Here is a 25,326-nt window from a genome sequence, read left to right as displayed (position 1 = left end):
CAGTAAATGCTGCCAAGTAGGGAAACGCCATGATCAGATGGACATTTTAGAAAGAACCAGTCTGGCCACAGCAAGAAAAGTCTAGGCAAATCTGGAGGCAAGAGGTGTCACTGGGATTCAAGTGTAGGCAACTGCTGGCTGGGATCAGCTAGTTGGTAGCAGCTAGACCCACCTGTAATATTTGAGGGGCCTGAAGGTAAGAGTACCAAAGGAGGCCAACATACCATGCGAACAAATATTCAAAGTTAATCCCACCGCTATGGGAGGCTGAGGTGGGTGGATCACGAGCTCAGGAGATCGAGACCATCCTGGCCAACATGGTGAAACCTCATCTCTACTAAAAATACAAAAATTAGCTGGATGTGGTGGCGTGTGCCTGTAGTCCCAGCTACTCTGGAGGCTAAGGCGGGAGAATCGCATGAACCCGGGAGGTGGAAGTTGCAGTGAGCCGAGATCTCGCCACTGCACTCCAGCCTGGAGAGGGTGAGACTCTGTCTCAAAAAAAAAAGAAAAAAAAGTTATAAATCAAGCTAGTAAACTGTCAAAAGCTCTGTTTTCCTGCCTTGATAAATACATCTTCCTAAGGACCTGAAAGGTCAGGTTTACGTTGAGAAGTTTGACTCCTTGGAGTTCCATGCTGGACCTTGGAGCCCCAGAAAAGCAAGCTCTGGTCTACGGCCTTCCTCACTTCCCTTCCCTGTCCAAATAAGACTGTGGAATAACACAGATATTTGGAATGTTTGGATCTTACCTGACTACTTACTATTTATGTGAACTGAGGCACTTCAGCTTCCACAATTTTCAAGTGACAGCCATTGGGGATAAAGCAGGAAACAAAATAATGGCTCTGCCCATATGGAACCCAGAGGATAGTGGGAGAAAAAAGTCAGCAAACAGGTGAGCTATAGGTAGTGGTTGATAATGGCCTACTGTGTGGCTTCTCTCAGAGATGTGTGTGCTTTTCTCCTGGAGGTGTTAGGTGGCCAATAGTTCCCAAACAGGGCGACATTTCCAGAGGACTTTGGGGGCGTGTGGGCGTTTGGTGGTCACCAAGCCTGGGCATTCACGTATGGCAAACTTTCAGCAACGAGCGGGACAGCGCTATTGCGCCCAAAGTGCCAAGGGCACAGCTGTTGAGAAACGATGCAAGGTGTTCTGTCCTCATGGTGGATTTAGGGTTTAGGGGAGGTGGGGTGTGATTCTGACAGCTACTTCTTTCACCAGCAGCACCCATCCCTTCTTGTAGGTGCTCTGAGGTCGCTTGTGGATACACGTCGGGGAAGGAGAAGAGTCCAGGAGGGGTCGGACGGACTTGGGCGGGTCTTTCCTGGAACGAGGGCCAAAGAGTCGCAGCGGCGGCCCAGATGCAGAGGACCACAGCGACACCTGGCTCTTCTTCAAGCGGCGTCCGGAGGCGGCCTTCCAGCGACTCAAAGGAGCTGGAGGTGTGGCGGGGGCGTAGCTGCGCGCCGACTGCGTGAGGTCGAAGGGCACGCAGTGCCGGCGTCATGGCGGCCTCCGTGCAAGGCTCTGCCTGGGGACCGTTGCGGCTTGGCATCCCCGGCTTGTGCTGCCGCCGGCCGCCTCTGGGTCTGTACGCGCGCGTGCGGCGGCTGCCCGGGCCGGAGGTGTCTGGGCGGAGCGTGGCTGCGGCCAGCGGACCGGGCACCTGGGGCACTGACCACTACTGCCTGGAGCTGCTGCGGTGAGCGAACGCGACCTTCCCGGGGAGGGCGGGGGTGGTCGGGAAGCGGGGTCCTGCGGTGGGAGCAGCTGCGCCTCGCGTTCGACCTGACGTTTGAGAGAGCGGACCGGCGCCTTCCTCGTGCCTTTCTGGGTGTGCGTTCTAGTGGGCGCCGCGTGTGGGTGTGCGGAGGCAGCGAGCCCACAGGAACATTCACATGGGTCACAAAATTATGGCAAAATTCTTTCGACTGCCCACGCTTGTCGCCTTATCCGAACCTTAATTTTAACCGAATTCAGCGTTTTTGCATGAATAACCTTTTTAATTCACAGAACGTCTATTAATTTTAATGACAACAGTAGCCAACTTTGAGTTCTGTGTGCCTGGCATTATGCAAAGTAGATTACGAGTAATTAGTCTTCGTTACAAGTTGCGACGGACAAATGTAGACCTATCATTTAAGGTTGTGAGTAATAAAGAATTTAGAACAATGCCTGGCATATAGTAAGGGCACAGTGAGTGGAAGTCATTATTATCTCATTTAACATACAAGGAAGCGGGGTTTTTATAGTGAGTAGATAATTTGCCAGAGGTTCACAAGAATAGCCTCATAAAGTCAGAACCCTGAAGTGTTTTGTTTGTTGGGCGGCGCGCTAGGAAGGCCTGGCACTTGGGTGTCGCTCCTTAATCATTTGTGGAGGTGGGTTGGATAAATCAGGTCACCTGGTTCATGCGGCAGGGGCCCCTGGGAATCTAGGCCTGACTGCTGACACCAGTGGCTTAAGCCCCGATGCCCTTCTGCATCTCATTTGAAAGAGTGGGGTAAGGTCTCGAAGTACTTGGTCTCAAGGACTTATCAAAAGTACTCGAATAACTGAACTACCTTGAAGTTGATTATGCAAATAAAACCTTTTTTTAAAAAATTCCATTTTAGAGAAAAGTAGCATAACACAACAAAATACATGCATTTGAGTGTTTTGTTTATAATCACTTTTTAAAAATTGTGGGCCAGCCGCAGTGGCTCACGCCTGTAATCTCCGCGCTTTAGGGGCTGAGATAGGCGGATTGCTTGAGCCTAGCTGTCTGAGACCAGGCTGGCCAACATGGTGAACCCCCATCCCTACAAAAAAATACAAAAATTAGCTGGGCCTTGTGTCCCGCGCTTGTGGTCCCAGCTTCTCCAGAGGCTGACCTGGGAGGATCGCTTCAGCCTGGGAGGTGGAGGTTGCAGTGAGCCAAGATCACTCCACTGCACTCTAGCCTGGAGGACAGTGTCAAAACAAGATTTTCTTGGGAAAATCTCAAGCCTAATTTACATAGGCTTCTCTGACTTTGACTTTGAGGAGGATAAACGCAGAGCCTCAGGCTGTAGTGAGAAGGTGAGGAGGTACTACTGGTGGAGCTGAAGTGCAGTAATGTTCTTTACTGCAGTCTCACCAGAGAATCACTTCCTTTGTGCCTCAGGGGCACAGGTCCATGGTACTAATGCACAACAATCCTAATACCCCATGTGCTTGTTTCTCATACATCTGTCTCTCTTAACTAAATTCAAGTCAGTACCCATCTTCAGTGTCTGGAACAGTGCCTGGCACATAGTAGGCACTGCATAAATGTTAGAATGAATGAGAGGTTATTGGCCCTATTGCCACATAAAGCTCTTATATATACATCCATAATATGGCATTTCTCATTGTCTGGGATAGCTCTCAGGTAACTGGATCTTGGTTAGATGCTTAGGACATCCTTGTATATCCATAGTTCAATAATTCATATTTATAACAATGATCTAAGTGATGAAGAAATGGCTAATCAGTATATCCTGTTTAATGTGTTGAAGGAGGTAATATTGTTTAGAAAAATTTCCATTCAAAATTAAAAAATAAACTTGTTAATAGGGCAAATCCTTAGCTGTGTGGAAGATTTATTTTCCAAATGTTGCTACAGTTCTATTATATCTTCATTTCATTTTTCATTTCCCTCTAAGAAGCTTGAAGTACTTCACATACTGCTTATTTTTAGGAGATAACTTTGATAGGTTAATAAGCTTCATTTAGAAATTGGGAAATAGGAGCCATTGGTGTCATTTCTATTAATAATCAGTTGGTGATGGAAGTTAAGATTGTAGTTTGATTCCCATTCAGTGTTTTTCTCACTGTTTCATGTTAACTTCAAGTGTTTTATTTTATTTTATTTTTTGAGATGGAGTCTCACTCTGTTGCCCAGGCTGGCGTGCAGTGGCCGGATCTCAGCTCACTGCAAGCTCCGCCTCCCAGGTTTAAGCCATTCTCCTGCCTCAGCCTCCCGAGTAGCTGGGACTACAGGCACCTGCCACCTCGCCTGGCTAGTTTTTTGTACTTTTTTAGTAGAGACAGGTTTCACCGTGTTAGCCGGGATGGTCTCGATCTCCTGACCTCGTGATCCGCCCGTCTTGGCCTCCCAAAGTGCTGGGATTACAGGCTTGAGCCACCGCGCCCGGCCAACTTCAAGTGTTTTAAACCACTTCTGAAATTCAGAGACTTTTTATGTTAAAATACAATTTTAAAATGTCAATTATAGAGCTGCTTTGCCTTCGCTGTCCTTAGAAACTTTTGGGGAACCATTTTGTAGGTGAAACTGCTTAGGGTGAGATCTTTTTAGTAGTACTCTTGAGATAGCAAGGTTACCGTTTGTGACCTCTTCTTTTGGTTTGTGTGGCAATTGGGGGAGATTGTCAAGGGAATGACTAGAAGCAGTTTAAGTTCTCTGTTAGGAACCTGACAAAATGTGAACCAGTTGAAAAGTGGAAACAATGTGAATTTTAGTACCTAAACTCTATGGGGTGAGACCCAGGTTAGACTCATATTAAATATTGTTTTGTAAGAAGGTTCCAGTGTGTTAAAGTAGGTAAGTAGTCTGGTAAGTACCTTATATTTAAGTCATCTTTCCTGGAGTGAATATGGTAAGGTCTATTTTGAAGTAATTGTAAATTTACATAAAAATTACAGAAATAGTACACAGAGATCCAATATACTCTTTAGCAGATTCCCTCATTTTTAACACTCTGAAACATTTCAGGATAAGATGCAGACATGATACTCCGTTATCTGCCCTTAATACTTTGGTCTATATATCATAAGTACAAGGATGCTGTCCCGTAGAATCACCGTACAGCCATCAAAATCAGGAAATTAATATTGATCCAATATTACCATTTAATCCACAGGCCCCATTCAAGTTTTGCTGGTTATCTTATTAGGTTTTTCATACATCCAAAATCATGTGCTCCATTTAGTTATATCTCTCTCGTCTTCTCCAATCTGGAACAGTTCTTTAAGTCTTAGCTTTCATGAGCTTGATATTTTTTTTGAAGAGAATAGGCCAGTTCCTTTGTAGAAATCTCCTTTGATTTGGGTTTTTAATATTTTCTCATGACATGCATTTTCGGCAGGAATATCACAGAAGGGACACTCAGCTTTTCTCTCCATATCGTATCAGGAAGCACATGACATTGATTTGTCCTATTACTATGATATTAACCTGTGGTTGCAAAGGTGACTTCCAGATTTTTTTTTTTGTAAACTTAATTAAAAATGTTAATTATAAGCAAGAAATGCACACTTTGTGGAGAGATACTTCAGTACTATGTAAATATTCTGTTTCCATCAAACTTTTACCCCTTTAATATTTTCGGGCATTTATTGATGATTTTTATCTGAATCAGTTAATACCATGATAGTTATCAAATGGTGATTTTTAAAAATTCCATCATGTCTTCTAAATTTAATAGTAGTCATTGTATTGGTTGTCAGGTTTTTCCTTCTCTTCCTATTTATTAATTTTTATTGGTACAGGCTCATAGAGTCCTGTTTCAAATTGTTACTATTATTTATTTATTTATTTATTTTAGAGACAGAATCTCCTGTAGACTGGAGTGCAGTGGCATGATCATAGCTCATTGTAACCTTGAACTCCTGGGCTCAAGTAATCCTCCCACCTCAGCTTCCTAAGTAGCTAGGACCATAGGCCCATGCCACCATGCCTAGCTAATTTTTTTATTTTTTAAGTGTTTTGTAAAGACAGCGTCTCACTATGTTGTCCAAGCTGGTCTTGAACTCCTGGCCTCAAGGCATCCTCCCTGCTCTGCCTCCCACAGTGCTAGATTATGGGCATGAGCCACCATGCCTGGCCCTATCATTATTTTTTGATCCTGAAATTGCTCTGGACTTGGCCAGTGAGAGCTCTGTTAAGCCAGTTTCTGTGTTCTTTTGAGAAGTTTCCTCCATTCTTTAAACATTTCTTTACTTATTGCTCAAGAAGATGTTTCAGACTTACCTTGTATTTTCCCTGCCCTAGGAATGAAGTCAGTCATTCCTTCCAGGCGCCTGTGTTAGTCTGTTTTGCATTACTATAAAGGAATATCTGAGACTTGGTAATTTATAAAGAAAAGAGGTTTCTTTGACTCATGGTTCTGCAGGCTGTACAAGAAGCATGCACAGTGTCTGCTCAGCTTCTGGCGAGGCCTCAGGAAGCTTTTACTTGCGGCAGAAGATGAAGGGGAGCAGGCGTATCACATGGCAAGAGAGGAAGCAAAAGAGAGAAGGGAGGAGGTGCCAGGCTCTTTTAAACAACCAGCTCTAGCATGAACTAATAGAGAACTCACTTATCCCCAAGGGGATGGCACCAAGCCATTCACAAGGGATCCACCCCTGTAACCCAAATACCTCCCACTAGGCCCCACCTCTAACGTTGTGGGGGTCACATTTCAATATGAGATTTGGAGGAGACAAATATCCAAATATCAGAGCCCTAGTTTCTTTCAGTGGAGAATGGTTTCAGAAACCAAGATCTGGGTGCTAGGTGTGTTCACCAATACTGGAAATATGGGGTGGAGGCTGGGGGTATTGTTATTTCTAGGCTCTTTCAGCAGGTGTTGCAAGGAAACGTATGTGTGCACACAGTCCTCCATGAATTTCTATGTCTTATCTCTGCCTTTCTATGTATCTATGTGTCTTAAAAACCATACATTCACCCCAATATTTGCTGGAACTATTTTAACTTGATTTGTACTTTTGAAGCTCATTTGAATTCTTACTAAAACAAAAGTGATTCTGAAACTGTTAAAATTATAAGTACTACATAAGTCAAAGTAAATTAATAGAGATTAGGTGGCATTGGGGTACATTTTTCATAATTTTTAAGGAACAGATATAAAAAATAAGACATGTCAGGCCCTTTCTGAACTGAAGCCTCACATTGTTGTTGTTTTTTTGAGATAGAGTCTTGCTCTGTCACCCAGGCTGGAGTACAGTGGTACAATCTGGGCTCACTGCAACCTCTGCCTCCTGGGCTCAAGCAGTTCTCGGGCCTCAGCCTCTCAAGTAGCTGGGATTAGAGGCACATGCCACCATGCCCAACTAATTTTTGTATTTTCAGTAGAGATGAGGTTTCACCAGGCTAGCCTTGAACTCCTGGCTTCAAGTGATCCGCCCGCCTTGGCCTCCCAAAGTGCTGGGATTGCAGGCACGAACCACTGCGCCCAACCTGAAGCCTTTTTGTTTTCAGTTAATTTTGGTCAGTATTTTTATGTGCAACTTGGAAAGTGAAGAGTAACTGTCTTTTTTTTCTGTCTGTTACAGGAAACGGGATTATGAAGGTTATTTATGCTCCCTGCTGCTCCCTGCAGAATCCCGAAGCTCTGTTTTTGCACTGAGGGCTTTTAATGTGGAACTGGCTCAGGCTGGTATTAAGATACCTTAAAATATTAATTGGAAAATGGTGATATAATGTGTTTAATGCTGAACAATAAAGAAATATAGTTGTAATTTATATGTTAGATGTGTTTAAGGTCTCTGCTAGTGATTTCTTTTCCCTGCTAACTGTTTAGGCTTAATAATTCAATACCAAAAATAAAACTATCTAATGAACTTAATGGTTCTATAAATGCCATTCTGGAATTTTTTATTTCTCTTCCTGAGGATATTATAAAACTGTGCCATTAACGTTGCACATTTGTCTGTTAATTAAATAGGTTAGTCAGAGAATTACTGCTTATTCTTTCCAACAATTGCATAATTTACATGTATATAGCAGTTTTTCAAAGCACTTTTTAAATTGAGGTTTTAGCTTTAATGTGAGTAGGGAATGAAAGCAATTGTAGCAAACCAGGACCTTAGATCATATTAATTCACTTTTGTCTAAGAATTCCAAAGGAAGGAGAGATCCTTTTTTCTTCTTTAGAATGGAAAGAGTATGTGCAAATACAAAATAAATTGAAATGGTGGATGGAGATGAGAGAGTGAAAACTGAAACAGCCTTAATCTTCTTAGTCATAAATTGAGAGGTCAGATATTGGGAGTGAGGGAGCAGGAGAGGGTTCAGAGTCTTAAAGAGAGTAGCAAATTTTGACACAGATTCTCAGGGAATATAGTAGGAAATGAACAAGGAACAAATAAAAGGATGTGAATATGGCACCGAGGCACAACTGAGATTCACAACTATGAGTCTGCAGAAAGTCTAATAGACTGGCTCTTTTTTCCTCTGGTATCTCCCTGGAAGTCATGGGTTATGATTTTTCACCTCATGCTTTTTCAAGTGTAAACTGTACATCAGCATGTTAAATCAGTCACCGTTTAGCCATAAATAGTTCCCACCTTGGTCTTTATTATCCTTTTTAAATGATTAAAATTTAATTTTTTAATTTTTAATTTTACAGACAGGTCACCCAGGCTGGAGTGCAGTGGCATGATCACAGCTTATTGTAACCTTGAACTCCTGGGCTTTAAGCGATCCTCCCACCTCAGCCTACCAAGTAGCTGGAACTGTAGATGTGCCACTATACCTGGCTAATTAAAAACAGTTTTTTTTTTGTTTTTTTTTTTTTTTTTTTAGAGACAGAGTCTTGCTATTTTGTCCAGGCTGGTCTCAAATTCTTGGCCTCAAGTGATTCTCCTGCCTCAGCCTCCCAAAGTGCTGGCTGGGATTACAGGCATAAGCCACTGCACCCAGTCAATACAATTTTATTTTTAATAAACCCCCAGAGGTCCTTCTGAATTCTGTCACTTTGTACTTCTTTATACACTTTGTACATCTTGCTACTTCTTTGCACACAGAGTCTTGTTTATTCACTCATTCAACAAGTGTTGACTGAATGCAGGCACTTTATATAGACTGTATTCAATGCTATATGCACATGACATGAAACAGGGTCTGCACTCAATGAACAAATAAATCATTGTGTAACGTGTCAGATGGAGAAAAATAAAGCAGGATAAGGAGGCTGTGAAGGCTGGGTACACCAGGGGTTCCTGTTTTATGTAGGATGGTTAGGAGAAACCTCACAGGCAAGGTGGCATTGGAGCAGAGATTTGAAGGAGGTGAGGGAGTGAGCTGTACAGATATGTGGACAGAGAGTTTTCTAGGCAGAAGGAACAGCAAGTGCAGTCTCGTGCAAGTGTGCCTGCTCAAAGAACAGAAGAAGGCAGGTGGTCCAGCAGAGCAGGGCGGGGTGCGTGGGAGGAGATTCAGTTAGGGGCACCTGGGTCAGAAAGGTAAGGTCTTGGAGACACCATTAAAATCACTTTGACTGAGTGAGATGGGAAGCCACTGGAGGGTTCTGAGCAGAGAGCCATCACCTCTTGGTTATATTTTGAAAGGATTACTCTTGCTGCTGTACTGTATGCCACTGGGATCTGAACACTAAACATTGCTAAGAAACCCACCCACCACCAGAGTATTTGGAAGTAATTTCACATATGGAAAAGTAAGAGTAGTACAAACAATACTCAGACCCTGTTGTGAATATTTTGTCCCATTTGCATTATCATTGTATCCACATATGTGTATATGTACATTTCTCTTTTTATGAATCATTTTAGAGTAACTTGACTATACCATGACCCTTATCCCTATAAACTTGAGTGTGTATCTCATAAGAATAAGGATAATCTCTTACATAACCACAGGTCACTTACGAGAAAATAAACTTAACATTGATGCAATACTTTTATTTGATTTACCATCTGGTTTCCAGTTTTGTCAATTGACCCAGTAAGGTCCTTTATGGCATTTTTTTCCCCTTCTCTATGGGATCTAATCTAGGATCACGTATTACATTTGGTTTTCTGTCTCTTTAGCCTCCTTTATTCTGGAACATTTCCATAGCCTTTCTTTGCGTTTTGTGACATTGACATATTTTAAATAATATTGCTCCTTTTAAGAATTAAAATGGTTCTCATTTGGGGTTTATTTTTCATCAGGATCATATTAAACTTACGGATTCCTAGAGTAATGTTACGTAAGTGGTCTGTGTCCTCTTTAGAGTCACAAGGAGGCATGAAATATCTATCTGACTCCCAGCAGTAATGTTAATTTTAGTCACTGAGTCAAGATGTTAATCCTTTTTCCCTTGCTACTAATAAGCAGCCTGTGAGGAGACCTTTTAAGACCATATTCCTCATCCAAATTTACCTCCTAGATTTAGCTTGTGTTGGTGATTCTTGCCTCAACCTAAGAAGGCCATTCTTTTTTTTTTTTTTTTTTGGACGGAATTTTGCTCTTGTCGCCAAGGCTGGAGTGCAGTGGTGTGATCTTGGCTCACTGCAACCTCTGCCTCCCGGGTTCAAGCGATTCTCCTGCCTCAGCCTCCTGAGTGGTTGGGATTACAGGCACCCACTACCACGCCCGGCTAATTTTTTGTATTTTTAGTAGAGACAGGGTTTCATCATTTTGGCCAGGTTGGTCTTGAACTCCTGACCTCAGGTGATCCACCCACCTCGGCCTCCCAAAGTGTAGGGTTTATAGATGTGAGTCACTGCGTCTGGCCAGAAGGCCATTCTTAGTAGTGAGTGAGGGAGACAATCTAATAATCTTCTTTTTTAAAAAAAAGATTAAAGAATGAATAAATGAATTTATTTGAAAGTACATGCAGTAAAATTCTCTCTTCGTTGTCTTCTATAGGTTTTAAAAAATGTAGTCATGTATTTGCCACCATAGTCATAATATAGAACAGTTATATTAACTCAAAAAATTCCCTCAAATATACTGATTTTTTAGACAGTAGAATGCATTTGCTAAAGTTTTAAAACCCTATTTGTAGGTTAAAGACTCAGTCTCTGAGAAAACTATTGGACTGATGCGAATACAGTTTTGGAAAAAAACTGTGGAAGATATATACTGTGACAAACCACCACAACAGCCTGTGGCCATTGAACTATGGAAGGTAAAAAAAATTACTACTTTTGATTTGTAAGAATATTATTCGAGTCTACTTTTTGATGGATACAATTTGGGTACTGGTGATTATAGTGGAATCTATTCTGAAAATATTCTTAGGCTTATGTATTCAGAGCTGTTATAGTTTTGGCACAGAAATTTAAAATCACCCACTAATAATTTACAAAGGTCTTTTGTGTATTCGTTTATTAAAGGAAAAAGGAAGAATTAGTCTCTATATTATAACTTGTATTTTCCACATTTCCATATTTGCCTGCAGAATTTAAATCCTGCACATTTTGATGCAATAGCAAGTAAAATTTTCTGTTCTCTCTGCCTAACAGCAGCTCCTTATACCAGTGTTTTAATCCAGGTTCTGGGCTGTAGAACACGTGTTAATCTTTTGTGATGGGAGACTTACTCTCAGTGTTGTCCAGATACAAATCTAAAACTTGCCTTGTCTAGTTTGATAGAATTACCTATCCATTGTTGAGTTTTAGGTGTTAGAGAATGGAAACCTATGGGCTAGAGTATTATTTGTATAGCTAAATTTATGTCGTAAATGGTTTTATAATAAAGCAGCTGTATGGATCCCTCACTCATAAGCAGCCACACATGGCTTAGAAATATTCTAAACTATGAGAGGAGGAAGGGAATTAGGTACCTTTCATCTCCAATCTGTGTCCCTGTTGTAATGCAATGATTGCCAAAAGGGGGTTTCTGTAACAGGAGCCACCCACAGACCTGACAGTGGTACACCTCTTCTCAGATCTGCGCACCAGCAGAGGCAGGCCCAGTTTCTGGGCCCCAGATTGACTTCACAGAGCCCCAGTAAAGATGGAAAGCCAGACCCCCACAACTAGGGATTGAGAAGAAAAAGTGGATGGGAAGCTGTGAGTATTAGATTAGTTCTTTACCTCTGTTCATCCCACTTCAAGAAGCTCAACCTAGGTGACTCACTAAAAAGTTATCCTAAAATCCAGAAACCCTTTCTATTTATTATTTTACATGTAAACCGGAGTATAGTGGAGGTCGAGGTTTATGTTAAGACTTGCATAAAAGGTTCTAGCCTTTGTCAGGAAATATGTGGAAGATTAGAGAGTCCTTTGATGCAAATTTATCTTTCCTTGGCTTCTCTTAAAAAACCAGAAGATACATCTGAATTACAAAATGTTTACATGTGTGCCAATTTAGGGTTGGTAAATTGTCCAATTTTAATAGGTGCTTGAATTTTGATGGTTAATGTTGGCTGGCTTTCTGATGTGACCAGTGTTGATGCTAAATGTGAATATCTGAAAGATGCAGGTCTTGTTCAGTGCAGTTGTCCTTGTTGCATGTTCTCTATCCTTCCCCATCCTGCTGGAGCATATGGGGCATATTGGGTATTTGAAGTGTTGGGTTCTTGAGATTAAATAGATGGAACAATGACAATGTGTTATCCAGAGAGCACTTTTCTGTTGCACTGTTTCATTGTTATTTTTAGGGTACAAGATAGTTGAGTATTTATAATTTCTTATCCATTCTACATGGGTTCCCCATTTCTCTGTGTATGAATTTTAGCTGCAGTTTGAATTTATGTTTGTAACCAAGGTCTTTATTCTATTTGGCTTCAGTTTCCAGAGTTCAAACTTCATTCAGCAGATTTCTAACTTCTTTAAAGTATTTGCTTTTTTACCTTAGTCTCTGATTTCCTTCAGAATCAGAGCTGTATTTTATAATCAAGAATCTACAGCCATTATAGCATCAGCCTTGAGTAAATAGGAGTTTGGCGTTTTCATTTATTAAATATTTATTGAGTACTTTTACATGCTAGGAATGGTGCTTGAAGGTCTACAAAATCAAACATGCCCATCAGCCCAGACAAGTGTAAAATAAAACAAGAGCAGGAATCCGTAATGACTGATTGGCTGATTCCTGGGATTTGGAAGAGGGGCCTATGGGGAGAGTCCTGCCATGTAGTAGTAGTAGTGCCGAGAACGCTTAGGAACTAATGCCATGTAACCCTTTTAGCTTCTGTTAGATTCCTGCCAGGCAAAGTGGGCTCTGTTCTCCATACATACACCTTTGTCATGTAATACATATTGATGAGCATGCTGGCCTTTACATTTAGTATCAGTGACATCTGGGAGTCTTAGTTGAAGTGTAGCATGTCCCTAGATTTTATGTTTCACTACTATATTTATTTATTGTGAAAATATGTTATGCTTAATGTTGACATGGCAGAAAAAAAACATTTTAAAAACTTACTTGGAAATTATTCCAAACTTTCAGAAAGTTATGAAATTCAAAGCAGGACAAACACCTCCATATCCTTTACCCAGATTCAGCAGTCTGGAGTGCAGTGGTGCAAACATGGCTCACTGCAGCCTCAACTTCCTGGGCTCAGGCGATCCTCTTGCCTCAGCCTCCTGAGTAGCTGGGACCACAGGCATGTGCCTCCACACCTGGCTAATTTAAATAATTTTTTTCTAGAGATGAGGTCTCACTATGTTGCCTCTCCTGGCCTCCTGGGCTCCGGCCATCCTCCCACCTTGGCCTCTCAAAGTGTTGAGATTACAGGTGTGAGCCACTGTGCCTGGCCCACTTATTGTTAATATTTTATCCCATTTGTTTAATCATTTTTCCTCACTCACATATGCAGTTTCTCGTTCCTCCTCCTTCTCCTATTCCCCTATATGTGTATTCACATTCATAATTTTTTTGTGATAAATTTTATTTGATTGTAAGTTATATACATCATAATCCTAACCTAAACAATTTGGTGAATATTTTCTTTTTTTTCTTTTTTTTTTTTTTTTTTGAGACAGGGTCTCACTCTGTCGCCCAGGCTGAAATACAGTGGCACAGTCTTGGCTCACTGTAGCTTTGATCTCCCAGGCCTGAGTAGCTGGGGCTACAGACACATGCTACCACACCCAGCTGATGTTTTTTTGAATTTTTAGTACAGATGAGATCTCACTTTGTTGCCGAGGCTGGTTTTGAACTCCTGAGCTAAAGTGATCCACTCACCTTGGCCTCCCAAAGTGCTGGGATTACAAGCGTGAGCGAATTGTCTGATTCAGTCTTTACCATGCCTGGCCTCGGTAAATAATTTCTTTTTTTCTTGTTTGAGATGGAGCTTTGCTCTGTCACCAGACTGGAATGCAGTGGTGTGATCTCAGCTCACTGCAACCTCTGCTTCCTGGGTTCAAGCAATTCTCCTGCCTCAGCCTCCTGAGTAGCTGGGATTACAAGTGTGTGCCACAACTCCCAGCTAATTTTTGTATTTTTAGTAGAGACGGGGGTTGACCAGGATGCTCTCAATCCCTTGACTTCATGATCCGCCTACCTCGGCCTCCCAAAGTGCTGGGATTACAGGTGTAAGCTACGTACCTGGCCTATTTTTTGTGTTTTTTTGAGACAGGGTGTCGCTCTGTTGCCCAGGCTGGAGTGGAGTGTTGTGATCTCAGCTCACTGCAACTTTCACCTGCTGGGCTCAAGCCATCCTCCTATCTCAGCCTTCCAAGTAGCTGGGACTACAGGCACCCGCCACCATGCCTGGCTAATTTTTTGTTGTTGTTGTAGAAATGGGGTTTCATGGCCACATGCGGTGGCTCACACCTGTAATCCCAGCACTTTGGGAGGCCAAGGCGGGTGGATCATGAGGTCAAGAGATTGAGACCATCCAGGCCAACATGGTGAAACCCCGTCTCTACTAAAAATACAAAAAATTAGCCGGGCGCGGTGGTAGGCACCTGTGGTCCCAGCTACTTGGAAGGCTGAGGCAGGAGAATGGCAGGAACCCGGGAGGCGGAGCTTGCAGTGAGCCAAGATCGCGCCACTGCACTCCAGCCAGGGGGACAGAGCGAGACTACGTCTCAAAAAAAAAAACAAAAAACAAAAATTAGCTGGGCGTAGTGGTGTACACCTGTAGTCCCAGCTACTTGGGAGGCTAAGGCAGAAGAATTGCTTGAACTGGGGAGGTGGAGGTTGCAGTGAGCTGAGATCGTGCCATTGCACTCCAGTCTGGCGACAGAGCAAGACTCCATCCCAAAAAATAAATAAATAAATAAAAGGGGTTTCACCGTGTTGCCCAGGCTGGTCTCAAACTCCTGAGCTCAAACTATCCTCCCACCTTGTCCTCCCAAAGTGCTGGTATTACAGGTATTAGCCACTGCGCCTGGCCTAATATTTTCTAAGAATAATGATACATATAATAAGGACAGTTATTTTTTTAATTTCTATTTTTTTTCCTAGAGATAGGATCTCGCTGTGTTGCCCAGGCTGGAGTGCAGTGGGGTGATCATAGCTCACTGCAACCTTGAATTCCTGGGCTTTATCCTCCTCCTTCAACCTCCTGAGTAGCTGGAACTACAAGCACATACCAGCATGCTCAGCTAATTTTTAAATGTTTTGTAGAGATGAGGTTGCTATGTTGCCCAGGCTGGTCTTGAACTCCTGAACTCAAGTGATCCTCCTGCCTTGGCCTCCCAAAGTGTTGGGATTATAGGCGTGAGTCACTGTGCGTGGCCAGAACAGTTACTGGCTTTAGTAAATTTAAATTTGATAGAACAATTTTATTTAATTTTCCATTCATATTCCAATTTTGTCAGATGACCTAATAATGTCCACAATATCATTTTCCCTTCCAGTGGAGGATCTGATCTTGGGTCAAGTACTTAACTGTCATGTCTCTGTAGTTTCTTTTAATCTGAAACATTTCCACGGCCTTTTTTTTAGCCTTTTGTGACACTGATATTTTTGAAGAGTATCCCCCCACCTCATCTTTTTAAAATAGAACACTAATTTTTGATTTGTCTGATGTTTTGTCATGATTAGATTGAAGTTATGGATTCTTAGCTGGCAGCATACTTCATAGGTGGTACGTCCTTCTCAGAGTATCACATGTAGGGGCACACTTCGTCCACCTGTCCTTTATGGCGTTGTTAATTTTTATTACTTAGTCACAATTTTGCCTGGTTTTCCCACTGTAATTCCACTTGCAGTAATCAACAGTTTTTGAGGAGAGACTTTAAGACTGTAAATATCCTCCTCCTCATCAGAATTTCTCCCTAAACTTAGTAGCCATTAATTTTCTTGTCTGATTCAGTCTTTACTCTTGTGGTTGCAAAATGATAACTTCTCAACCTCAGCGCTTGGTCCACATTTACCAGTTGGCACTTAGCATTCTGCTATAAGAATGAGCTCTTATTTTCCTTTATTTATTTGTTTATTAATTATTGGTGTCGACACATGATTTCTTGTTTTTTACAGTTTATAATTCACTCATGTACTGATTTGGGTGTTCAAATCAGCTTTGGACGGGGAACTCGTTCACAGTGGCTGCTATGTCCTTGTGACATGCTTCCATCATTTTTTGGAGCACTTTCTTATTTTCTGACACAGTAAGATACTCTAGGATCCTCTTGAATCTCTCCCTTGCCTCACCTTTGGAATCACCCATTTCTCGAGAGCCCTGATTCCTTTTAGGAGAATTGTAGTAGAGACAAGTGTCTGAGCACTAGGTGAGCTCTTTCCTACTGGAGTGTCTTTACTTGCTAAGGTAACAATTTACCATGTGGATTATTTTTGTTGGAGTTTTAGTTACTGTGTTTTTGGAGGAGTGGTTACTTTTGCTAAATAGAATCTTTACCCTGTGGAAAAAAATTTGCGTGTAATGAGTAAGCATAGAAGTCAGGGTGGCTAGGCACAGTGGCTCATGCCTATAATCCCAACACTTTGGGAGGCTGAGGCGGGAGGATAATTTGAACCCGGGAGTTCAAGACCAGCAACATAGTGAGACCCTGTCTCTACAATTAAAAAAATAAAATGTCGAGGCCGGGCGCGGTGGCTCAAGCCTGTAATCCCAGCACTTTGGGAGGCCGAGACGGGCGGATCACGAGGTCGGGAGATCGAGACCATCCTGGCTAACATGGTGAAACCCCGTCTCTACTAAAAAATACAAAAAACTAGCCGGGCGAGGTGGCGGGCGCCTGTAGTCCCAGCTACTCGGGAGGCTGAGGCAGGAGAATGGCGTAAACCCGGGAGGCGGAGCTTGCAGTGAGCTGAGATCCGGCCACTGCACTCCAGCCTGGGCGGCAGAGCGAGACTCCGTCTCAAAAAAAAAAAAAATTAAAAAATAAAATAAAATGTCGGGGTATATCACATAATAGAGAAGTTCAGTATTTGATGCATAATTCTTGTTTTGTTTTTGTTTGAAAGTGGAATTGTTAAATTATTAGCAGTATAGGAAAAAAAGACAAGTTAGTAGAAAAATATTAGAAATATAATCTTGTAAATGTTTTGAAATATTTTCTAGGGACGTTTTCTTTTTCCTTGATATTTCTTTAACATAGCTGTCTATCTGGTGATGAGTTATTACAAATGTTTCCTTACCTAGTTTTGTATTTGGTTTGTTTATTTTATTCAGTTCTACAGAAGTCATTTCTAGTACTTTCTGAAAACTTATAATACTCTTTGTCTTTTAGGCTGTTAAAAGACATAATCTGACTAAAAGATGGCTTATGAAAATCATTGATGAAAGAGTAAGTCGAAATTGTTCAAGTTTTAAGCTTTTTCTTCCTGTTTAATTATTTTGTTTTATTTTATTTTTTTCTTTCTTTCTTTCTTCCTGTTTAATTCTTAAGCTAATTCTTCAGGAAGTAAATATTTTGATTGTATATTAATATTTTAGAGGATGGAAAATTTTAGAGAACCATGTCATTTTATTCATACTTTACCCTTGCATGCTACTCACATCAACCCCCCATACCCTCACATTGAGACAGGCACCCAGGCAGAGGCATGCGTATGCACAACCACACTCCACAATTTTGTTTTTAAAAGGAAATTTTCATACTTACATAAAAGTAGAGAGAATACTCTGCATGTGTAGAATATCTGGTGACATGTTAAAGAAAATCCCAGACATCTTATCATCTGATTTATAAATGCATATGTATCTTAAAAAGATAAAGACAAAAAATAACCATAATATGATTATCATACCTTAAAAATTACTAATTATTCCTTAATATCATCAGATACTTGACTAGTCATGCACATACCTTTATGTATACCCTAGTACTTGGATCTGTGTCTAAATAGTAGAGGGCATAAAGAAAGTCTGACAGTTCCAGTGAATGGAATCCTGTACTAAATTCTTAGAACTTAGTTCTAGGTCCAGCCAAGTCAGTGAATTGCTGTGTGACATGGCCTAACATGTGTGACCTTTCTGATGCATTGTTAGGTCAGTGTTCCCCTTGGCCTGATATTAATTACATGCTGTTGTCATGGAAATGTAAGTTTACTTAGTTTATTTAGATACAGTTTGCTAGCTATAGGCTGTATTAATAATCAGAAGAAGCCAAAAAGAGATATTAGCTAAGAAGACCTATTTTCAGGTGTCATCTTTTCTGTTTTTACAAGGTAAAGAAAATTAGAGAACCCAAGACAGAGACACTGTTTTAGTTTAATGAAAAATAACACTTGGCTTTTGAAGGGGGGATATTTAAAAGTAAAGAACTGTGAGCAAACATTGATCTATAGATTCAGTGCAATCTTTATCAAAATTCCAGCTTTCTTTTTTGCAGAAATTGACAAACTGGTCCTAAAATTCATATGGAAATGCAAGGGACCCAGAATAGCCAGAATAATCTTAACAAAGAAGAACAAAGTTAGAGGGCTCACATTTCCTGATTTCAGAACTTAACTACAAAGCTACAGTAATCAAATTGTGTGTTACTGATATAGGGTAGACATATAGATCAATGGAATAGAAATGAGAGTCCAGATATAAACCCATATATTTATAGTCAGTTGAGTGACAAGGGTGTCAAGACATTTCACTTGGGAAAGAACAGTCTTTGCAACAAATGATGCTGGGACAATTGGATACCTCTTGCAAAATAATAAGTTTTGACCCCTGCCTCACACCATATACAAAAATGAACTCAAACTAGATTAAAAGACCTAGATGTAAGAGCTAAAACTGAAACTCTTAGGGGAAAGCATAGGTGTAAATCTTAGTGATTTGTAGGTTAGGCAGTAGTTTCTTTTTTTTTTCTTTTTTTTTTTTGAGATGGAGTTTCGCTCTGTTGCCAGGCTGGAGTGCAGTGATACCATCTCGGCTCACTGCAATCTCCACCTCCTGGGTTCAAGCAATTCCCCTGCCTCAGCCTTCTGAGTAGCTGGGACTACTACTCAGCTTTGTGTGTGTGTTTTAGTAGAGATAGGGTTTCACCATGTTGGCCAGAATGGTCTTGATCTCCTGACCTTGTGATCTACCCGCCTCAGCCTCCCAAAGTGCTGGGATTGCAGGTGTGAGCCACTGCACCTAGCTAGGCAATGGTTTTTTAGATGTGATACCAAAGGCACAAGCAAGAAAAGAAAAAATAGATAAATTGTACTAAAAGAAAAAAATATTTGCCAGTTATATATCTGATAAGGGACAATGATCTAAAATATGCAAGAAACTTACAACTCAATAATAAAAAAATCTCAATTTAAAAATGGGGAAAGACTTTGAGTAGACATTTCTACAAATAAGGTATACAAATGACCAATAAGCTTCTGAAAAGGTGTTTCACATCTTTTCATTAGAGAAATGCTTATTAAAACAAAGAAACATCACTTCACAGCTGTTGGGATGGCTGTGATAAAAAAAGATGCACGTTAACAAATATTGGTGAGAACAGGGAGATGTTAAAACCTTTCATACATTGCTGGCGGGAATGTGAAATGGTGCAGCTGCTTTGGAAAAATAGTTTGCCTACTTTTTCTTCAAAGAGTTGAACATAGGAGTTACCATAGAGCCAGAAATTCTATCCCTAGATTTATACCCAAGAGAAATGAAAACATACGTCCACCCAGAACTTGTATATGAATGTTTGTGGCAACATTATTCATGATAGCCCAAAAGTAGAAAGAACTCATAGTCTGTTAATTAGTTGTTAAACAAAATATTGTATATCCATACAATAGAATATTATTAATAATTTATTCAACTAAAAAAAATGAAGTACCAGTAGATGAAGAAAACATTATGCTAATTAAAAGAAGCCAGGCACAAAAAGCTACATATTATACAATTCCATTTTTATGAAGTGCCCAGAATAGACAAATCCATGAAGACAAAAAGTAGATTAGTGGTTTGCCAGGGCTGAGGGGAGGGGGAAATGGGAAGTGTCTGCTTAATGGATGCAAGTTTTCTTTTGGGGGTCATTAAAATATTCTGGAATTAGATAATAGTGATAGCCGCACAACTTTGTGTACATACTAAAAACCACTGAATTGTATTATTTGAAGGGATAAATTTTATGGTATGTTAGTTATGTCTGAATTTAGCAAACCATAAAGGATGCATTTTTTTTTTTGGAATCATTGCTGGTGTCATTTTCTTTTCTTTTTCCTTTCTTTCTTTCTTTCTTTTTTTTTTTTTGGAGATGGAGTCTCACTCTTGTTGCCCAGGCTGGAGTGCAATGGCATGATCTCGGCTCCCTGCAACCTCTGCCTCCCAGGTTCAAGAGATTCTCCTGCCTCAGCTTCCCGAGTAGCTGGGATTACAGGCACCCGCCACAATGCCCAGCTGACTTCTTTTGTATTTTTGGTAGAGACAGGGTTTTACCATGTTGGCCAGGCTGGTCTTGAACTCCTGACCTCAGGTGATCTGCCCACCTTGGCCTCCCAAAGTACTGGGATTACAGGCATGAGCCACCCCGCCCGGCCTCTTTTTTTTAAAACCCTGCATGTGGCATTTGATGCTGGTGTTAGTTTCTTCTGATTTTAAAGAGGGTGAAATAGGGGATAATATTTTGCCCTAATAATAATCTTCGTAAATGTATTATTATAAAAGTGGCTAAGTGTTCTTGCTATTAGATTCTCATTTTTCTGTTTCTTGCATATAGTGTATTTAGGGATCAACCCTGTTATTTTATTGAGCATGGTTTCTTTTTGGGGGATGGGGTAGGCACTGGTTTCTGTTTTCTTTTTCTAGGTACCTTTTCCTCATTGACTGTGTAGATTCACGAGTCACATATGTGGGTTCCTGTCCCCACCATTTATTTATTTATTAACTGTGTGTCCTTGGATCCATGCCTCAGTTTCTTCATTTGTAAAATGGGGAAAGTATGAATTCCTTATCTCTTGGTGGGGGGATTGTTCGGGTTAAGAAGATAATGTCTAAAGTGCTTACATAAGAGCTCAGTAAAGTCAGTTTATTTTGATAACTTGGGCTTCAGATGAAATTAAAAAACAATGCCATGTCCATGGTGATTTGTACATTGATATTATTCCTGATGTCTTATTTTGAGGTGGTGGATTTGAAAGTATTGAATATGTAGAACTTTAATATTGTAGTGTTTTATTCTGTACTAAATAACATATACTAAATATTTTTATTCATTATTATTCAGTTCTTTGGGGCAAAAAAAAAGCACCTTTTCTTTATAAAATACAGTTCAACAGACTTTATTTGCATTTTATTTGATGTAGGAAAAAAATCTAGATGATAAAGCATATCGTAATATCAAGGAATTGGAAAATTATGCTGAAAACACACAGAGCTCTCTTCTTTACTTAACACTGGAAATATTGGGTAAGTTGTTTTTCTGTTTCATACTTCTTTTTTCCAGTAAAATACCTTTGAGATTTCACGTTTTCATAATTTGGCAGTCTCACCAGTTTAGCACTGAAGTCTTCCTTTGTACTATCTGTAAAGGAACAGTTTTTGTGGTGGTGGTTGTTAGCAAGAAGAGGAATTTATATCTCTTTCTTTGTAATGCAGAGTAATCCAAGACTCAGGCTCTCACACAGCTACTTTCCTCATGGGAATGTTGAAATTAATACTCTGGTAATTGCAGGTGGCTTTACTTTTTTACTATAGCATCTCCTACAGTTTGGAAGGCCTATAACCTGATTCTTCCTTTCCTGTTAATAATACTTATCCATGGAAAAAGAAAAGTAGAAGAAGTAAAACACATTTTATTTTATTTTATTTTGAGACGTAGTCTCGCTCTGTCCCCAGGCTGGAGTGCAGTGGCGTAATCTCGGCTCACTGCAACTTCCGCCTCCCAGATTCAAGTGATTCTCCTGCATCAGCCTCCCGAGTAGCTGGGACTACAGGTGCGTGCCACCACACCCAGCTAAATTTTGTACTTTTAGTATAGACAAGGCCAGAATGGTATCGATCTCTTGACCTCATGATCTGCCTGCCTCAGCCTCCCAAAGTGCTGGGATTACAGGCATGAGCCACCGTGCCCGGCCTAAAACTGCATTTATAAAAGTTTTTGAGATTTTTCTTTCTCTGCTTTTTTAAAAACAAAATTTTGATGGTAGGATTTCTCCTCTGACTTTGTTGCCAGTTAGTGAGGTCTTATTGAAATGAGGAAATTATTTGGGCCAAGGACAATACCATCTCATTTGAAGAAGGTAATACATATCTTTATACCTCCCTAAAAGAATAATACAAGTCCCCATTGCATCTCCCAGGCCTGTTCTGGCCCACAGCTCTGGTGACATGTTTACCGTCACAATGAAAGGAGGGAGCAAAGAGCAGAATGTTTGTTAAGCATATTCTTAAAATGAGGTCATATGGAAATTGCACAGAGGAGAAGAAATGGAAGACTTGTAAAGTTTTTCCATGATAGCTGATTAAAATTCTAAATGTGTTCTTAGTGTGCTGTAGTCTGAGGAAAACTCTCGTTTAAAAGTTGAGATTGAGATTTAGATATCTGCTAGTGGTAAATGGTCAACTTGTTTTTGTGCCCAGTTTTTCACTCATAAATCCTGTTTTTTTCAGATATAAAACATAGGATATATGTCTATTTTTACATGTTTAGCTGATTTCTCTGTGCTATTTCTATTGATTTATTATGCACTTAGAATAGAGCAGCCCTGTATAATTTCTGAAATCGTAGGTATAAAGGACGTTCATGCAGATCATGCTGCAAGTCATATTGGAAAAGCGCAAGGCATTGTCACTTGCTTGAGAGCAACACCATATCATGGGAGCAGAAGAAAGGTGTTCCTTCCCATGGATATCTGTATGCTGGTAAGGTTGTAATTTGTACCTTTGAATATTTACCTCAGGAATATGGGGAAGGAAGTTATCTTTTGCTTTTTTGCTTAGTCTATTCAAGTAATTGCTTTGAAAGAAATGCTTATTGCTTACTAAAAATGCTCTTCCTCTTTTTATCCCAGAGTTATCAAGTCAGAATTGTGTCCATCAGGCATTTTAGGTCTCTAGAGGAGCTTTGAGTAGGAAGGTCTAGAGAACCTCTTTTGGTATAGCTTCATGTTGATGCCTTCCTCCCTTCCAAGCAACTGCAGTAATTATTCCTAGTGTTCACCTTAGCCTGTTCCTTATTTAATTTTATTGGAGTAAGTAATCCATTTTAAATATCTGTTTATGAGACCTTTGTTTTCTTTCTTTTTTTTTTTTTTTTTGAAACAGGGTCTTGCTCTGTCGCCCAGGCTGGAGTTCAGTGGCGTGATCTCAGCTCACTGCAACCTCCGCCTCCTGGGTTCAAGTGATTCTTCTGCCTCAGCCGCTCAAGTAGCTGGGACTACAGGCACATGCTACCACACCCAGCTAATTTTTTGCATTTTTAGTGGGGACGGGGTTTCACCGTGTTAGCCAGGATGGTCTTGATCTTCTGACCTTGTGATTCGCCCGCCTCGGTCTCCCAAAGTGCTGGGATTACAGGCATGAGCCACTGCACCTGGCGAGAACTTTGTTTTCTATATGAGATTCATTATTATCTGTTCTTTCAAACTTTTTGTATGTTTGTTTTCTTGCTTGTATATTTTCGTTTTACCTACAACTTGTTAATTAACATCTTGTTGTGGCCAGGCGCAGTGACTGATGCCTGTAATCCCAGCACTTTGGGAGACTCGCTTGAGTCCAGGAGGTTGAGACCAGCCTGGGCAATATAGGGAAACCCCATCTCTACCAAAAATACAAAAATTAGCTGGATGTGTTGGTGCACACCTGTAGTCCCAGCTATTCAGGTGGCTAAGGTGGGAGAATCCCTTGAGCCTGGGAGGTTGAGGCTATAATGAGCCATGATTGTACCACTGCACTCCAGCCTGGGTGACAGATTAAGACCCTGTCTCAAAAAACAAAAAATCTTGTTGCATGTTCCAAGTGTCACTCTCTCATTCTTGTTTTTTTCTCTCTCTCCACACATGCACACACACGCACATGCACACACACATTTTTAAAGACAAAACAGGCATTAAACTGTACGTACTGTTCTGTCATGTGTTCTCTTGTGCTAAGTTAGTTTTAATTGTCAATTTAATTTTTCTTTTTTTTTTTTTTTTTTTTTTTTTTTTTTTTTTTTTTTTTGAGACGGAGTCTCACGCTGTTGCCCAGGCTGGAGTGCAGTGGCGCGATCTCGGCTCACTGCAAGCTCCACCTCCTGGGTTCACGCCATTCTCCTGCCTCAGCCTCCTGAGTAGCTAGGACTACAGGCGCCCGCCACCGCGCCCAGCTAATTTTTTGTATTTTTAGTAGAGACGGGGTTTCACTGTGGTCTCGATCTCCTGACCTTGTGATCCGCCCGCCTCGGCCTCCCAAAGTGCTGGGATTACAGGCTTGAGCCACCGCGCCCGGCATAATTTTTCTTTCCTAGGTGAACTGTTGGAAGGAAGTGCTTTTAGATTCCTAATATAATGTATATTTCCCCACACAGCATGGTGTTTCACAAGAGGACTTTCTACGGAGGAACCGAGATAAAAACGTGAGAGATGTAATATATGACATTGCCAGTCAGGCACATTTGCACCTAAAGCATGTAAGTCGGCTTTTTTTTTTTTTCTTTTTTTGCCAAATCATTTAGGGAATAATCATATCTAGATGTGGCTATTCTTAGAACATGGTTATGGTATTCCTAACTTGGCCGTCTTTATTCCAGTTTTCATTGGTTTCCCAGTAGATTTATCTCAGAGTCTGTTGTAAACTTTTCTCACTTAAAAAAGTCCCTTCCCCCACCTCACAGCATATGAATGCGTTCTTTACTGAGTAAATCAAGCCCAAGCTTTCTCATGTGGGCTCCTCTGTGCTCCATCCACTTCTCTCTTGGAAGACAAGGTGTCTTTCTGCCTCCCAAGGCCGAAGCCTCTCCTCCCGCTCCCAGGGGCTGCACCCTCAGCCACTCCCAGCTGGTGTTTTCAGTTTGCTTCTCTGATAGGTGGCCTCTTTTATCTTCTGGTTTGTTGCTGCTGCCTTCTGAATTTACAGGCAGCCTGTAGATCCTTCTGTTGGTATTTTTCTCTCCTAGGTGAACTGTTGGAAGGAAGTGGTCCGCATTCACTGTTACCTCAGGCCCTTTCCACCTTGGCACTGCCCATCATGCTGTGATTTGGTTCCTATCCTGCCCATTCTAATAAACAATCGCAAGTTTGGCAACTCTCCTTATTGCCAAATTCAATGGTCACTTACAATTTGTTTTTGTGAACTTTTCTTCTTTTTT

The 25,326-nt window shown here is 40.9% G+C and overlaps 1 protein-coding gene and 1 long non-coding RNA gene across 10 annotated transcripts in view; one reads left to right on the top strand and one right to left on the bottom strand.

Moving 5' to 3' along the window:
• The window catches only part of LOC105476116 (uncharacterized), a 29,226-nt gene extending 11,183 nt beyond the window's left edge, over positions 1–18,043 (bottom strand). The window contains exons 1-2 of the long non-coding RNA XR_011606871.1: positions 17,920–18,043; positions 17,716–17,814 (exon numbers count right to left, since the gene is read on the bottom strand). This is a non-coding gene — a long non-coding RNA (uncharacterized lncRNA). The remainder of the gene's footprint in view (positions 1–17,715; positions 17,815–17,919) is intronic.
• The window catches only part of LOC105476118 (NADH:ubiquinone oxidoreductase complex assembly factor 6), a 107,002-nt gene that overhangs the window by 1,278 nt on the left and 80,398 nt on the right, over positions 1–25,326 (top strand). For 6 of the 9 annotated variants that reach the window (XM_024791020.2, XM_071067990.1, XM_024791022.2 and 3 more), the window contains exons 2-8: positions 1,247–1,705; positions 7,300–7,399; positions 10,758–10,880; positions 17,341–17,397; positions 21,344–21,446; positions 22,768–22,901; positions 24,547–24,648. In XM_024791020.2, coding sequence (XP_024646788.1) covers positions 1,509–1,705; positions 7,300–7,399; positions 10,758–10,880; positions 17,341–17,397; positions 21,344–21,446; positions 22,768–22,901; positions 24,547–24,648 — 816 coding nt within the window. In that variant the 5' untranslated portion in view covers positions 1,247–1,508. Of the gene's footprint in view, positions 1–780; positions 1,706–7,299; positions 7,404–10,757; positions 10,881–17,340; positions 17,398–21,343; positions 21,447–22,767; positions 22,902–24,546; positions 24,649–25,326 lie in introns of those variants that run through there. The other 3 variants (XM_024791023.2, XM_024791024.2, XM_024791019.2) reach the window with 2 other exon arrangements.

This window comes from Macaca nemestrina, chromosome 8, assembly GCF_043159975.1.
Source record: "Macaca nemestrina isolate mMacNem1 chromosome 8, mMacNem.hap1, whole genome shotgun sequence".
In the NCBI taxonomy this organism is placed as follows: Eukaryota; Metazoa; Chordata; class Mammalia; order Primates; family Cercopithecidae; genus Macaca; species Macaca nemestrina.
Note: the sequence above shows the minus strand (reverse complement) of the source record. Positions and strands in the feature narration are given on the sequence as shown.